We start from the raw sequence: 14968 nt of genomic DNA, 5'->3' as shown, positions 1-14968 counted from the left end.
AGAGTATAAAAAAGAGGACCAAGCCTCAAGCTGGTCCCGCCCCGGACGAACGATGTCCATGGGTATAATAAAAAAGAGGACCAAGCCTCAGGCTGGTCCCGCTTCGGACAAACGATGTCCGGGGGTATAAAAAAGAGGACCAAGCCTCAGGCTGGTCCCGCCCCGGACGAACGATGTCCGGGGATAGAAACAAGATGACCAAGCCTCAGGCTGGTCCCTCCCCAGATGAACGATGTCCGGGGGTATAATAAAAAAGGACCAAGCCTTAGGCTGGTCCCGCCCCAGACAAACGATGTCTTGGGGTATAATAAAAAAGGACCAAGCCTGAGGCTGGTCCAGCCCCGGACAAACGATGTCCGGGGGTATAAAAATGAGGACCATGCCTCAGGCTGGTCCCGCCCCGGATGAACGATGTTCGGGGGTATAATAAAAAAGGAACAAGCCTTAGGCTGGTCCCTCCCCAGAAAAATGATGTCCGGGGGTATAAAAAAGAGGACCAAGCGTCAGGCTTGTCCCGCCCCAGACGAACGATGTCCGGGAGATAAGAACATCCGGTACGGCCCGGGGCAAGGGCATAGCCCATGACTGTTAGAGTGAGGGAACTAGGTTTTACAATAAATTAATCAAACCTCGATGGCCCGGGCCATCAGATTTTCGAAGTTGAGGACTGGACGGGTAGATTCATCAATGACAGGATTAAAGCAAGTTAACAAGCTAAAGTCAGGAATAACCTAGTCCAGGCCGTTGGAACCAGGACCAAACCCTCAGATCAGTCATGCACGGTGATATAAAAAAAAGAGTAACAAAAATAATATAAACCAGGTAAAACACTACAAATTGTCTAGGATGCGTACGCATCCGTAAAAGTGTTACAAAACAAAGAAAAAGAAAGGCCAGGTGAAAATCTGGGTGTAGGCTTCATCGTCCAGGAGCTCCGCGTCTTCTTTCTCCTTGGCCTCAAATTTGGGTCTCTTCAAGTCCGCATCACGAAAGATCAGGAGGTTCATGCTCTTGTCCTTGCGCCAGGCCATGTAGATGGCCTCCTTGAAGGTGACGCGCAACATGGCATCCGCTTGCTCATTTGCGCGGCGGGTCTCCTCATGCGCCTTCTTCTCCTGGCAAAGCGAGCTGTCCAGATCATGGATTCGGGCCTCCAAACCTCTAATCTTCTCCCGGTCTTGGATAGACTGAGCCGCCGCTGCCTCCTCTGTGGTCTTTACCCGAAGGAGCTCCGCCTCCAGAAGGACCATTTTCTTGTCAGCCTCGGCTTCCTTCCGGGACATGGCCTCTTCGTTCGGAAAGTGGCCCGCTCAAGCTCTGCGCGCTCCACTTCTACCTGAGCAACCTCTTTGGCCAGGGACTCATTTGCCTGGGCTGTCTCCCAAGGCTTCTTTGGCGGCTTCCCTTTGGTTCACGGCCGCCTCCAGCTCCAGCTGGAGCGTCTCCATTTTCATGGCCACCTCGGCCACCAGGTAAGCGTTCCGATGGGATAGCAGAGCGTCCTGGAACAAAGAAAAGTTAGATGAATCCTTATTAAACAAGGAAAACAAAAGAAGAAAAGATACAAGGCAAACTTATAGCGGTGGCTTGATGGCGGAGAGCTTGGGAAATAAACAGCATGTCCGGGTTAACGATGGTGGCATACCGCTTCAGTTGGAGGTTGGACATGGTGTTCCTCACCTGATCCAGTAGGTCCGCCGCGAATGGTGTCGTGTCCTGCCCCAGCTTTGGGCGAAAGCCCGTCTCAGCGACTAGCCAGTCCACGATCAGCTGAGGGGCACTGAAGGCCGCCGGGCGCTCAGTGAATTCAACCTGACGACGAATCGTCAAGGCCTCGTAGGTCTCATCCCTTCATTCCCAGCCACTCTCCCAGGTTCGAGAAATAAGCCTAGACTGCTCATCCAGCAAGACGGCTTCCCCCTCCTCAGGTAAGGCCGGATGGATGGGAAGGGTTGGTGTTGCCGGAATCTCCTTCGCGGCGAGGAGACTCTCCCCGAATGACTCTCCAGCCGAGCCAGCCCGCCTCGTCCAGGGCCTCTTGTTCCCAATTTCAGCCGCGGCCGCGCCTAATTCTGCGATCCTCTTCCCGGAACTCTGGCTTACCGCAGGTTCTGGCTCCAGATCGATCACCGAGGGGCGAACGAGGTCGGGGACGGTGGTCGGGTCTACGGCCCTAATAGGAACCGCGACAATTGTGACCTGGCCGGGTCAGGGGTCTGCCCCTGGCGTCTCCTTGTTGTGGGGGAGATTCGGGCCTGGCGCCCCGGACATTTTCTTTGCAACCTTCTTTTCTGCAGCCCTGGCTGCCCTCTTCTCATCCACGGGGTCAGACATGTCGGAGTCTCCTGAAACAAACACTAATGTAAAGGAGTCAGTGCAATTAACAGTAAAATAGAGGTCAAAAATAAAAGTGACCCGGGACGAACCCTTATCTAAGCCCCGGACATGACTCAACTCATCTAACGCGAAGGAGTAGACTCGATCCCCCATGTCGTCCAGGTTCAGGAAATTCCCGTATTGGAGGAACCCGGACAAGTACATTAGAATTTCTGAGCCTACGGGAACGGGAGACGAAGGTCTTGTCTCCCCGTAAGCCCCGAACGTGGGGCCTCGAAGTGCTAGCCTATCCCTAGCTAAGTCCCCAACTTGGGGAGCATAAGTTAAGATCAAAGGTGAGTTACCTCGCCCTGATACGCTAGCCCCGAGGGTCCCCGTGTTCGGCAGTGCCTCCTCGAAGAGGGCTTCCAGCTCCTCGGAAGCGGCAGCCTCCGATTGGGCCAAGTCCCTCTTCTGCTTGGCCGCGTCCGCGAGTGCCGCTGCCTCCACTTCCCTGATGTGCTTCAGGGCCAGTTGCTTCCTTATGGCGGGATTCTTTTCACACTGTATTCCCCAAAGGCTCGAGGTGTCGATTGTCTGATGGGCCGCGAGCAGTCCGATCAGTCGGAGGTTGTTGGTATTGACGTAACCCTCTACGTCCAGGTCCTCCGCCCTCAGCTCAGAGTAGATTCTCTTTCGGTCCAAGATGAACTGGGTGAGAGGAGTCTGGGAAAAAGGTCTTGCCACCCGAGGTAATACAGTGAGAAACAATATAAAAAAAGAGAGAGAAAGAGGAACAGGCAATGTAGGGTCGGGGAAGCACTTACCCACTCGCTGGAAGTCCAGCATCAGTGTGGGGTTCTTCTCTACGAGGAACCCGGACGTCATGAACCAGTAATGTCGGACGTTCGGGGGGTGCTTCCAGGTGCTCGTAGGAGTGGGATAGTTGCCCCGCGACTTCAGCCTGTAGAAGCCGTCCAAGGTCTTGTCCTTGGCATTGACCTGCGGTTCCATCTTGTAGAAGTACAAGATTTCCGCGGGGGTCGGCTCCGTGATCTCCTTTGCAGCGCAGAGGACACGCCATCCTGCAAGCAATCGCTAGGCTTGGGGCAGAAGCTAGAAGGGTGCGATCCCCATGAATGTTAGGAACCGCACGAAGTAATCGTGAAGCGGGAGTGTAGCTCCCGCACTGATTTGGCCTACGCTCCAGGCCCCGAACCTACTCACGGAGGTGTGCGCCCACTCCTCTTTCCTGGCCAGGCGGTTGTGGAAGAGTTCGGGAGTGGAATCTATGCCCAGGTGTTTCTCTAGGACGTACAGCATCCGGTAGTTCCGGAACAGGTTCGGTACTGTGTTCATCTCCCATCTGTTCCCTTTAGGGGTCCGGGACCCGGGAAGGAGGACGGGGGCCTTGTTGACTTCCTCCTCCGAATGAACTGTGACACCCGATGTCATGGCTGATGATCTGGGAGCAAAGAAAAGACAAGCCAGGTAGTCCATACCTAAACCCAAGAAAGTCAGTTAAGGTACGGGGGGTGCTTCCAGGTGCTCGTAGGAGTGGGATAGTTGCCCCGCGACTTCAGCCTGTAGAAGCCATCCAAGGTCTTGTCCTTGGCATTGACCTGCGGTTCCATCTTGTAGAAGTACAAGATTTCCGCGGGGGTCGGCTCCGTGATCTCCTTCGCAGCGCAGAGGACACGCCATCCTGCAAGCAATCGCTAGGCTTGGGGCAGAAGCTAGAAGGGTGCGATCCCCATGAATGTTAGGAACCGCACGAAGTAATCGTGAAGCGGGAGTGTAGCTCCCGCACTGATTTGGCCTACGCTCCAGGCCCCGAACCTACTCATGGAGGTGTGCGCCCACTCCTCTTTCCTGGCCAGGCGGTTGTGGAAGAGTTCGGGAGTGGAATCTATGCCCAGGCGTTTCTCTAGGACGTACAGCATCCAGTAGTTTCGGAACAGGTTCGGTACTGTGTTCATCTCCCATCTGTTCCCTTTAGGGGTCTGGGACCCGGGAAGGAGGACGGGGGCCTTGTTGACTTCCTCCTCCGAATGAACTGTGACACCCGATGTCATGGCTGATGATCTGGGAGCAAAGAAAAGACAAGCCAGGTAGTCAATACCTAAACCCAAGAAAGTCAGTTAAGGTACGGGGGGTCTCCTACGGACTGCTTGGAGTCCCCTCTGGATCAAGTCCGGGTTCACCAGGGAACCACGAGACCCAGATCGGGAATAAAAAGTGGGCTACTAAATCAGTTCCACCGCTTGTCTGAGTAGCATCCAGACCCGGAGCGACCCGGACCAGGCAGTCTCCCTAGCACTAATGCTAAGCATAAACAAGTTCTAGCAGCCTAAATAGATAAGCAAAATGATAGGGAACCTACGTTTGTATATCTATAAAGGCAGATAGCAGAAGAACTTATTGTGAATTGCTGATAGTGAAAAATGGTGATTGTCCGGCGATAAGGACGGCAGAATCTCAGTCTTGAACTGACGAAGGCGGTCCAGCAGCTCGTCGACAGGACAGGCTGAAGACGTGTGCTCAGGCAAAGGTGCAGGTGCCGGAACTGTTGGAAAAAGGCAACGGCGCAGAGTGAGCAGACGGTGGAAGATTTCGTCAGCAAGATTGGACATAAACAAATTCTCAAAGTTCATAGAATGGCTCGAGAGTGTAAAGGTTTCACAGGGAACCCTGAGAGGTACTTATAGAGACCCAAATCCTGATCTCTGATCCAGCAGATAGGATCGATCCCCTATCGGACGGTCCAGAATCGTGCAGAGGCATTAATGAATCCACTCAAGTGCTGGGTCCGCTCCATTTTGATCCGACGTCCCAGGAGAGGGGCACTTCAAAGGTCACCCCATCCTACAGTCCACCTCAGCGTATAAACATTAATGAAGGACCCCCATGCGGATGGGACACTTCGGAATCTGTGCTGACACACTATCCTAGGCCTAGTGACCCTTGAGGTGGTTGGTGACCTTTTGGGGTCAAGTGCCATCATTGTAGAAGTTGCTGGGTGACACATTTGCCCCTCGTCACGAAACGGGACGTCGGTAAACGAACCTGGACCTTGGTAAATGGTCCGCATGCGCCCAACACGCACTTCCCCTTGCCACGGGCCAACGATTCTAAGCAGGAACCAGGGAGATAACCGTGAGTATCTGGGAGCAAGGAAAGCCTCCACCTCGCGGACCCAGATGAAGGCTTGGGGGGTAAATGTTATACCCATTTCCTGCCTTGGGCCCGAGACCGTGATCCAGGCCCACTGATTGGGCAATTGAAGTTGGGCCCAGCCCAGGCCCGTTTGGCAGGAAGCGTGATTGACATCGACAGCCCAAGTGTGGGCCCAGACCCGGAAGGTGTTCGGGACGAATGATCCGGGACGTTCGTCCGGGAGACGTACAACTGTTCGGGGTTACTATCGGGATGTATGCAAATGGTCCCGAAGCCTGGTAAACGATCCGGTCTCCTGGTGGATGATCCGGGCTTACGGTAAATGAAGAGGGACAGAGGTAAATGAACCCGGGTTAAGTCCTCAGGGTTGGCAGGATAGAGCATTCGTGACCCTGACTCCGCCCCATGAAGCGTGGGAGTTGTCCCCACGTTTCACCTATGGAAAAGGCCACCTCGGGATTGTACGTCGCTGGTTCAGACCTGCTCTGCTACTACTCTGACCGATCTTGTCCCCTGAATCTGCCTCATAACTCCAAATGCCCAAACCAAAAGCTCCAATTTGTCGGGTGATAGATAGGCTTTGGGCTAGCCCAGTGGGCTCTGGTTAATGTTTGTCTTTTATGTTTTTATCCTTTGTATTGGGCTTCCGATAGAGAAGCCAGTAGTATTTATACCCTTAATGGGCCCGGGTCAGCCCGGCCCAAGACCAGTGCTCCTGTGAACCTATAAATACATGTGACAGAGCACTGGGGAAGGGATCCTTTTTTGGCGTGTATATAGTTACTCTGCTAAAACGAAGAGAAAACTCCATTTTTATAGACTTTCTAAGCTCTAATACAACTGTCTTGTGGACTAAGGCTCATTAACGCCCCAACCACGTAAAAATCTTGTTTACATCTTCTAAATCCCTTATCTTTAATCTCTCTTAACTTATATTAATATAGTTTCCGAAAATTTCGGTAAACAATAAGTATCGTTGTTATCGAATCTAATCAATGTCACAACGTTGACTATAGGTTTAATAGATTTTAATTCTAAGTGATAATATTTTGCTAATTATATTATTAAATCTTTTGACTTATTCGTTACCAGCTTACCCTTCGGTCTAGCCCATACTTACACCTTGGAGATTTAGAAGTGTAATTGAGTGGGAGTATTATTCATAGTTATGAAATCTATAACTTCTGTATGAGAAGTGAAAAGATGATTTCATAATTGCTTTGTTCAAAAGGTTAAATGATTGAGATCTCATTTCTGTGATTAAGTTCACGAAAATATCTTTTATAAGGAACTTAATGGGAGTTAAGGATAAACTATTAATGAGGGGTAAAATGATAATTTGCACCAATTTCGTTAGTAAGTCATCAATAGAGGATTGACTGACTGTAATGGCTATATCAATGGATAACATATTTATGGTTTGGAAAATACGTTCTATGAATTCAAGAGTTCAATTCCGAGTATATAGTGGAGTCACGATGAATTCATAAGGTAGTGAAATTGTTTGTAAATAAATTCACAGTAACTTATTGGAGCTTGATTTCATGGATCACTAGAAAAAACAGTATTTATAACACTTAAAAACTGTTAACCGGAACTATTGATAGCACTTCTGAAAATGCTAACATAGCCCATGTTATTAAAAGTCCAGTCTTTTCTATAACAGTTTTTGAATGTTATGTTCGGTGTTATCTTAAACTATTCAATAACACATTTTTAGGTGCTATAATATTCAAATAATAACATTTAAATAGAGTTTTTGGTTATAAATTTGAAGTTTAATCTTGTACTTTTTTCATAACACTTTTCAACTGTTACATTTGATTGTTTTGATAACATTTTTAGTTTGTTATATTATATAAACCATAACGATTTTTTACGCTTATAATATGTTTTTAAATCATAACATATAGTAATAAAATTTTAAATTCTATTTTGATAAGTATACTTATATGGTTTTTTTTTAATTAAAAGATTTTCATTATTGTATTTTGATAAAAAAAAATTCAAAATTAATCATAAAATGTAATTCTCAATAGATTGATAAACCATAAGTATTACATTAAACAATAACTAATTCAAACCATGAATGTGTCTACTTCATGAGATCTTAGTTCTAACTTAAGTTTGAAAGCATAACATAATAAAGTTTTATAATCTTGAACAATTTTTACTTCAAAAATGAAAAATAGAAACATTACAAGATACACAAAAGTAAACCATGCGTGAAACTTGCTCCAACCTTCAATTCATCATCCTTTGTGCACTTGTCTTTGTTGTGAGTCCATTTGTTTAGCTACAACAAAATTTAAATAAGTAATGCTTCAACTTAAAGTTATAGTAAACTAAAAGAGTACATAAAAAAAGTTAATTATCTAATTATAACTTTATCAGCTGGCCATGCAATTATACTACAAGCAAAATCTGCTCTATAAAAAGATAATATTAGGGCCTTCTCACCTTAAAGAATGCAATAGTCCAACAACAGCAGACTTCTCATGCCAAAAAAATGGTGTGGGTTTAACATGCTTCTTGAGGATAGACTGCATAAACATAATACCAAAAATCAGCTTGACCCAAATTATATATTTGTGTTTGTGTGTGTGTGTATTATATACATGCGTTTATAATCAAAGCAAGAGAAACTGGGAGCATCAAATAAAGTAAGTTTTCTCATTGAAAAGTTTCCATCAACACTTTGTCTCAAATTAAAAGGTAGGTGTAAAAATCTGGTCATTTAAAAGTTAAAAGGTGCCATTGGTGCTCATTACCAAATGTTTGTTTTCCAATCCAATCACACAATTTAATTGGAAAAGCTGAGATGCCAGGCATCATTAATGCCACACAAACAATTACTCTAGAGTCCAGACTAAAACTAACAAACAAGGTTAATGAACTGATTCATAAACACAAAAATAAATCATTGGTAATGAAAGTTACTACCACCAAATTTTTTTTTTAACTAGGCTCTCCACCTAAAAAATTTGAACAAGAAACCATAGCAATTACTATGTAGGTGCCCAGGAAAAATTTGAACAACAAATCTTGTTGGAGTAAATTACATGCCTCACCATTTGAGCTACCCCTCTTGAGTTACTACCACCAAATTAACTAGTTCAGATTAAAATATTTTCAAAGGTTTCCTTACCAAAATTTATTTTCATTAGTTCCAATGAGAATTGTTTGGAAGCACATGCTATAGAAGAAAGTTGTATATCCTTATCTAGTAAAATTTCAGAACTCTTTTCAAGTCTCGCATAGAATTATGTTGCATTAAACTTCCAAGATTTAGAATATTAACTGCTATAAAAAATACAAACCATTGTACCTTATTTGGATAATGAACTCCACTTGGTGGTCTAGGAATGTGTACATGGAAGGCTGGACACTTGTAGAACACTGACCTAAATAAATAGAAACAAAGATTTATCAAATATGATAGCAAAGATTCTCATTTGTATACGTCCAGACGTGATGAGGAAGTAACATGCAACTTACAAGACTTTATTATCAGCAATCATATCCATGCCACTAATTGGTGAATCTATTTGCGCAGGCTGCACTGGTCTATTAGAAACAAAAATGTAACCATTCATCCCACCACTGCAAGATTACGGATATACAGCAAGGTTAGCACTAAAATTGTGAAAAGTTCGCACGAAAGAACTAATTCAAAATTGCTTGTCATCTTGTAAAAATAACTTCTGATTTAGAGAAAAGATTTTTCATGTTCACAGAATATACTGGATGTCTATGTGGAAACCTCTACATTTTCACCAAATCTTGAAAATAAAAAAGAAACAACGGAAAAAATACCTAGATTCTGGATCAATGTCTTATTTGACTTGAGTACTGATCAAGTTTGGATGCTCAATATTACTTCTATAGAAAGAAACTTATAGGAGAAATTCCTCAAATTTGACAATGAAAATCCAAAGATGTGAAAAAAAGGGCATGGCATAAAGCAAAACAAGAATTATTATAGCAATGCATTAAGACATGTCTGGCTAATTGATATGAACGATCAACTTCCATATGTAGACAATGAGCACATGAAAATCAAATGAAAAAGATCCCAAACTAAAAAAAAAATTGTAAGAGCACCTACATGTAAATATACACAAAGCACTATCCTGATGTTAACACAAAATAAGTATTAGACTCTACTTACCGGTAGCTGGTAGTATTCTGCCTCCCTCAAAAGCTCGGCAAATTGAGAGTCTTTTAATGTAGGAACAACACCATCCCTTAACCAATTAAGTATGTGTCGGAAATGTTTTCCATCCCTATCAACAAATACAAATCCCTGCAAATAATAAATAAGTATAAGGACTGATGTGTTTCAAAATTAATTTGTAAGAACTAAATCTTCACCTATAACAAAGCATAAACTCTTTCATTGCTTTATCACTTCTTCTTTCTCTTATTTATCTTTAAATTTGGAAAAAAAAAAAGTGAAAGAGAAAGACTAGATTATTATTAAGTATCATCAATAAAGATTACAGAGACTATAACCAGAAGCATCAAAGACAAACACAGATAGGCCCATAACAAAAGAAGAAACAAACCACATCAAAGCCTCACATTCAGTCGAAAGATCCGGCTTAAAGTCAAACTAAGACAGAAGTTTATTCCGTCCCATAGATTTTCAAAGAAGCTTTCCTTATGGTTAAAATTCCTGTCATTTCTTTCCAGCCAAACCGTGCAATAACCATATCTTCACACCACAATTCCAAAATTTATTCTACTTTTTATTGTATGCAATACTAAAATAATTCTAGAACCATAAAATCATATAATATTTTCTTGGAATAAACCATTCCATTCAAAATTCAGACAGAAACTTTAACCTCTTTAATATAGACTAAAATTTTAAATTATCAACTTATGGGACACAGTCTATGTAGATATATGCATCTACACGCATAGCACAGACAGATGTATGAACATTTACAGATGATATAAAATTACACATTTCTGTATGTATATGCTAATAGATAATCCCTCTCTAGCTCACACACAGTCATATATCTACAAATATAAAATGAAATCTGAAGGAATAATATGTAAACTAAATACCATTTCAGGATCCTGACACACAGTATGCCAACCACTGAACATTGTAGCAAGCATTGAATAAGGCTCTCGTTGAGTCAAAGTATCAACAGTAGTGTAAAATTTCTTCCCCCCTCCAACCAATAATAAATTACATTCAGTCTACCATGCATAGATATGCACTCAATATATTAAGATCTATCTTTCAAAAATATATATTAATTTTTTTTCTTTTTAAATAAAAGGTCAATTTGCATTCTATTTCAAGTAATAAATTGCAAACGACATTTTTATTTTGTTTTATCCATTTATGTGCAGAAAGAAAAGTTTTCTGTATAATTCAGTGCTTCCAAACACAGTAATATGACTAGCTTACTACTGATTAAGTATCTGAAACAAGTCAGAAGGCAAAAATAATAAATCCTATCTCTGGTATTGATTCATGAGCCAAACAGAAACCAATTTCCACATATCTACAAATTTTAATTGGAGTAAATAATAGGACTTTCCAAAATAAAAGTCACACAATTAAATATCATACACAAGTTTTACATCCACTTACTCAAGAATTATGTGGAGGTGACTCTTAGTCTTTAAGGATCCAAGATATTTCACAATATTTTTGTGGTTCAAATTCTGCAAAAGAGAATAAGGTTTATCAGTCTCTGACCATTCACCTTCTTCCAAGGATGCTAGTTGTAGGATTCAACTCAAGTGAAAGAACATAACAATGAAGTGATAGCTATCCATGGTGTTTAACTAAAATGGAAGTCCTCAGTTTATATCTCAAAAGTTTCATTGCTAAGCTGCAGGTTTTGGCATGCATCAACCAATCTTTCTTATTTGTGAGTTCAAAACTGCATAATTAATACACGCTACTTGAGTCATACAAGCAAGATAACAGGACTAGTGTATATATGGATACACGACTGTTATGTATTAGAGGACTTAGGAATTTAAGTACATAAAGAACAATTGAGTATAGTATTAGGTTAACAAAGTTCAGGTAAAACAGAATGTGATATGGCTGTGTGATAACAGTAGAAATTAGGGCCAGCAGATACTTATGGCCGAAAATGTTGGCTACTGTGAAAGAGGACTGCGTAAACACAATAATCATGATCATGTGTGTCCATGCATACTGACCAAATTGATATTTGTACATCCTCTTCTTCTTCAATGTAATGATGAACCACACAAAACCTAAGCCAAAGCACAAAATAAAGAAGAAATATATAAATATAAGCCAGTTAAACATAACCAAAAAAAAGAACCAAAGCCAACGGAAAAATTAACCAAAAAGCAATGAGCAATAAGACAGGATTCTTGATTCAAAATTATATATAAAGCTAACTAAAAAGAAGCAAGTAAATGAAATGCTAAGTGATATTTAAACTAAAACATGGCTTTAAGATGAAATGTCTGATAGCAAAATCCAAATTGTCACCATACAACAAACCTGCGATATATAAGGTGTAGCAGACAACCATATGATACTTGATAAGGCTGCTAACAAACTGATGGAGAAAGTTGTCCGAAGTTATAGTATTAAAAAGCCGTTGACTGAGAATGCGACCATATACAAATAACATGGCAGTGAAGAAGAAGAGCCTGAGCATACAAGTCAACAATGAAAGAAAACAAAATACGTCATTAGTTATCATTATATAAGTTGACTGTTTCAATTGTAAAATCACACTTCAACTATTACCACGACAAGAAATTAGTAATCTGACCAATTTAACAGCCTAAATCCTGGGAGATGCCTCTCTTCATGGTCTCGCCTTAGTAGGTTGAACAGCTCTTTCGCCATAAATATTTGGATAACAACTATCATAGCAGTAATACAGAGATGACCCATATATATAATGAATGCAAATCCCCCAATCATCCAAACAGAAGAGCATGCCCGTATCCACAAAGACCTGTACTTGTTACTGTCATCAACAAGTAAATTGCCTCCATTGGCTATACTAACATCTGGAACAACCTGAGAGGCCAACATAATATCTCAAAAAAAAAAAATCCAAGGTTGAATATCAGCTATTATTAGAAAAATTTCAAATTTCAATTGTACCCATCATCCCATCTCTTATAACAAATCCAAAACCCAATAAATACAACATCATTAATTTTAAATGTGAATGACAATGACCAAAACCTGATTTTATGATGTGACTAACCTCATTTGAACGTCTTCGATGTCGAACCCGACCAGTTGGTGTTAATGGGGTGCTAGTGTTATCCTTCTGCATGCTCTTTAGTTTGGATTTCACTCTTACAAAAAAGCATACATATAATGCACAAAAGCCCTACCTGAAAGATTCAGACCATATAGTAGGCAATTATAAGCAACCACCTATAACTCTTAGATTTTCAGCTAATATGTACACATAATTCTCCAAGATTCTGAAACTGGGATGTGCATGATTTCTATTCTTAGCTTTAAAAATAATCCAGGTTTCCCATCAGAAAGCTCCCCGAATAAATTTTAGATCCCAAAATAAAATAAACGATGAAAAATTGCATATTATACAAACTGCAATAGAGGTTTTATTGTTCTCACCTACAAGAAGAGGAATGAAGCTAAGAACCAAACAACTAAGAGCCCCAGACCACCACAACCAAAGATCAAAATGTCCACCAATAAATATACAACTGTGGTACGACCCCCCAACAGCTCCTTGAACTAAGAATTGGACAAGAGGATCAAGAATTTAAGCATTAAAGACATGGAAAGTAGAGCTAATAATTATAAGAGATACCATCTACGATGAACTTGGAAGCAATGACCCATAATTTTCAAATAGGACCAACAAACCAAAACTAGAAATGGAGGCATCGAACTAACAGAAAACAAAAAAGTCGTTAAATTTTAGCTAGAAGATCAGTATCCCACAAAATGTTCAAAACCATTCTGAAAAGTTACCATGTGAATGAAAATTATAGTACTAGAAGTAGTAACCATTGCTAGAAATTAAGAAAAACAACAACCCATCTATTCAATGTCAAAAACAATATACACCAGTCTATATTTAGCCTAGTTCATCCATGTTAAATAACTCAAGCACCTTCACTCACCCTAGACAATGGAACTACTTATTTTGTAGAATAGAATCTATAGAAACAAACGTTTCGATATATTTATTACCTTTGAAGTGAAATTTTTTTAATAGTCAATGGAATACTCAACAGTCTAAACCGAAACATTTGGTAAAAATAAGAACAAACTTATTGAACTCGTCACTATATTTATATGAGCTGTTACAAAGACCCATGATATTTTTTTTATTCTCTCTAGATTTTTTTTCATATTCATTCGTTACTCAACTAAAGCTTCCATTTTACGCATACAAATTCGCATTTAAATGCAGAAGACTAATTCAATCATCATCACAATAATAGAAAAGTGCATATAAGAGGTGCAAACATATCTTAGATTCTTAGCTCAGAATCAATTTCGAATCAGATAGAAAACAAGTGGAAGAAACTAGAACAACATAAAGCAGAGGAGAGAGAGAAGACGAACAGAGGAGAGTTGAAAGATCAAAGTGAGGAAGCGGAGAGGAGCGCCGCCCAACGGAAGTGAAACTGAGAGAAAGAATTAGAATGGCTGCCAACGTTTAGGTTCTGTTTCTGAATCTTAACATTTCAATGTTTGTCGTCTCACACTTTTTGTCGACTCTGGAGCGAGTCTTCGTGAGGCAGAGATGAGTTGAGGGCGGAGAGACTTCGTGAGGGCGATGAGGGCGGAGAGACTTCGTGAGGGCGGTGAGGGCGGAGAGACTTCGTGAGGGCGGTGAGGCAGAGATGAGTTGAGGGCTGAGAGACTTCGTGAGGGCGGTGAGGGCGGTGAGTCTTCGTGAGGGCGGAGAGGGCGGAGAGGGCTTCGTGAGTGAGAGATGAAGGCTGAGAGAAAGGGTAAATTAGAGAAAGGCTGAGAGAAAGAGAATTTGGCAGAAATTCATTTTGCCGCCTGAGTTTTTAGTCATATGGCGCCAAAATCAGACCGTGTTTTTAATCCCCACTATTCAGTTCCGTGTTTTTTAATCCCCCACTTAATAATAGCACTTCTAAATATATGCTATTCTTTAATGTAATATATACTCAATATTGTTGTAGTGGATCCATGGTCCCCACATCACATTTGAGTAAATAATCTAGAATGTCTCAATTAATTGATTTAATTATCAATTAGGATTTTTAAAGTTGACAAGATCATTTTTGGAAAATTTACAGAGATATGAGATTTAGAGAATAAAAGTGAATCTTTGGGTAAATTTATTAATATTGATAAATTTGTGTTAACATAAATAAATAATATTAAATCAAGTTTCAAATTATATTTAGTTAATTTAAATAAGGATTTGATCAATTAATTAATTAAAAATAAATAAATAAATAAATAAAATGTTTTGAA

At 41.3% G+C, this 14968-nt stretch overlaps 2 protein-coding genes and 1 long non-coding RNA gene across 3 annotated transcripts in view; all 3 read right to left on the bottom strand.

The window, feature by feature from the left end:
- Positions 1-9116, bottom strand: part of LOC133825105 (5'-3' exoribonuclease 4-like) — a 31315-nt gene extending 22199 nt beyond the window's left edge. Inside the window, exons 1-3 of the mRNA XM_062258094.1 lie at positions 8992-9116; positions 8822-8897; positions 7954-8036 (exon numbers count right to left, since the gene is read on the bottom strand). Coding sequence (XP_062114078.1) covers positions 7954-8036; positions 8822-8897; positions 8992-9089 — 257 coding nt within the window. The 5' untranslated portion in view covers positions 9090-9116. The remainder of the gene's footprint in view (positions 1-7953; positions 8037-8821; positions 8898-8991) is intronic.
- Positions 9117-9663: 547 nt separating this feature from the next.
- Positions 9664-11197, bottom strand: LOC133821385 (uncharacterized). The gene is made up of 3 exons (XR_009887529.1): positions 11111-11197; positions 10573-10682; positions 9664-9799 (listed from the first exon to the last, which is right to left on the bottom strand). It is a non-coding gene; the product is annotated as an uncharacterized LOC133821385 (long non-coding RNA).
- Positions 11198-11290: 93 nt separating this feature from the next.
- On the bottom strand, positions 11291-14187 carry LOC133825103 (phosphatidate cytidylyltransferase 1-like). The gene is made up of 7 exons (XM_062258093.1): positions 14078-14187; positions 13115-13237; positions 12732-12864; positions 12285-12538; positions 12008-12159; positions 11613-11751; positions 11291-11405 (listed from the first exon to the last, which is right to left on the bottom strand). The coding sequence occupies exons 3-7, from the start codon at positions 12801-12803 to the stop codon at positions 11291-11293; spliced, it is 732 nt and encodes a 243-aa protein (XP_062114077.1). The 5' UTR covers positions 12804-12864; positions 13115-13237; positions 14078-14187.
- Between the last annotated feature and the right edge of the window lie 781 nt (positions 14188-14968).

Source organism: Humulus lupulus, chromosome 3 (genome assembly GCF_963169125.1).
Source record: "Humulus lupulus chromosome 3, drHumLupu1.1, whole genome shotgun sequence".
Taxonomy (NCBI): domain Eukaryota; kingdom Viridiplantae; phylum Streptophyta; class Magnoliopsida; order Rosales; family Cannabaceae; genus Humulus; species Humulus lupulus.
The sequence above is the reverse complement of the archived record's forward strand: the minus strand, read 5'-3'. Positions and strand labels throughout refer to the sequence as shown.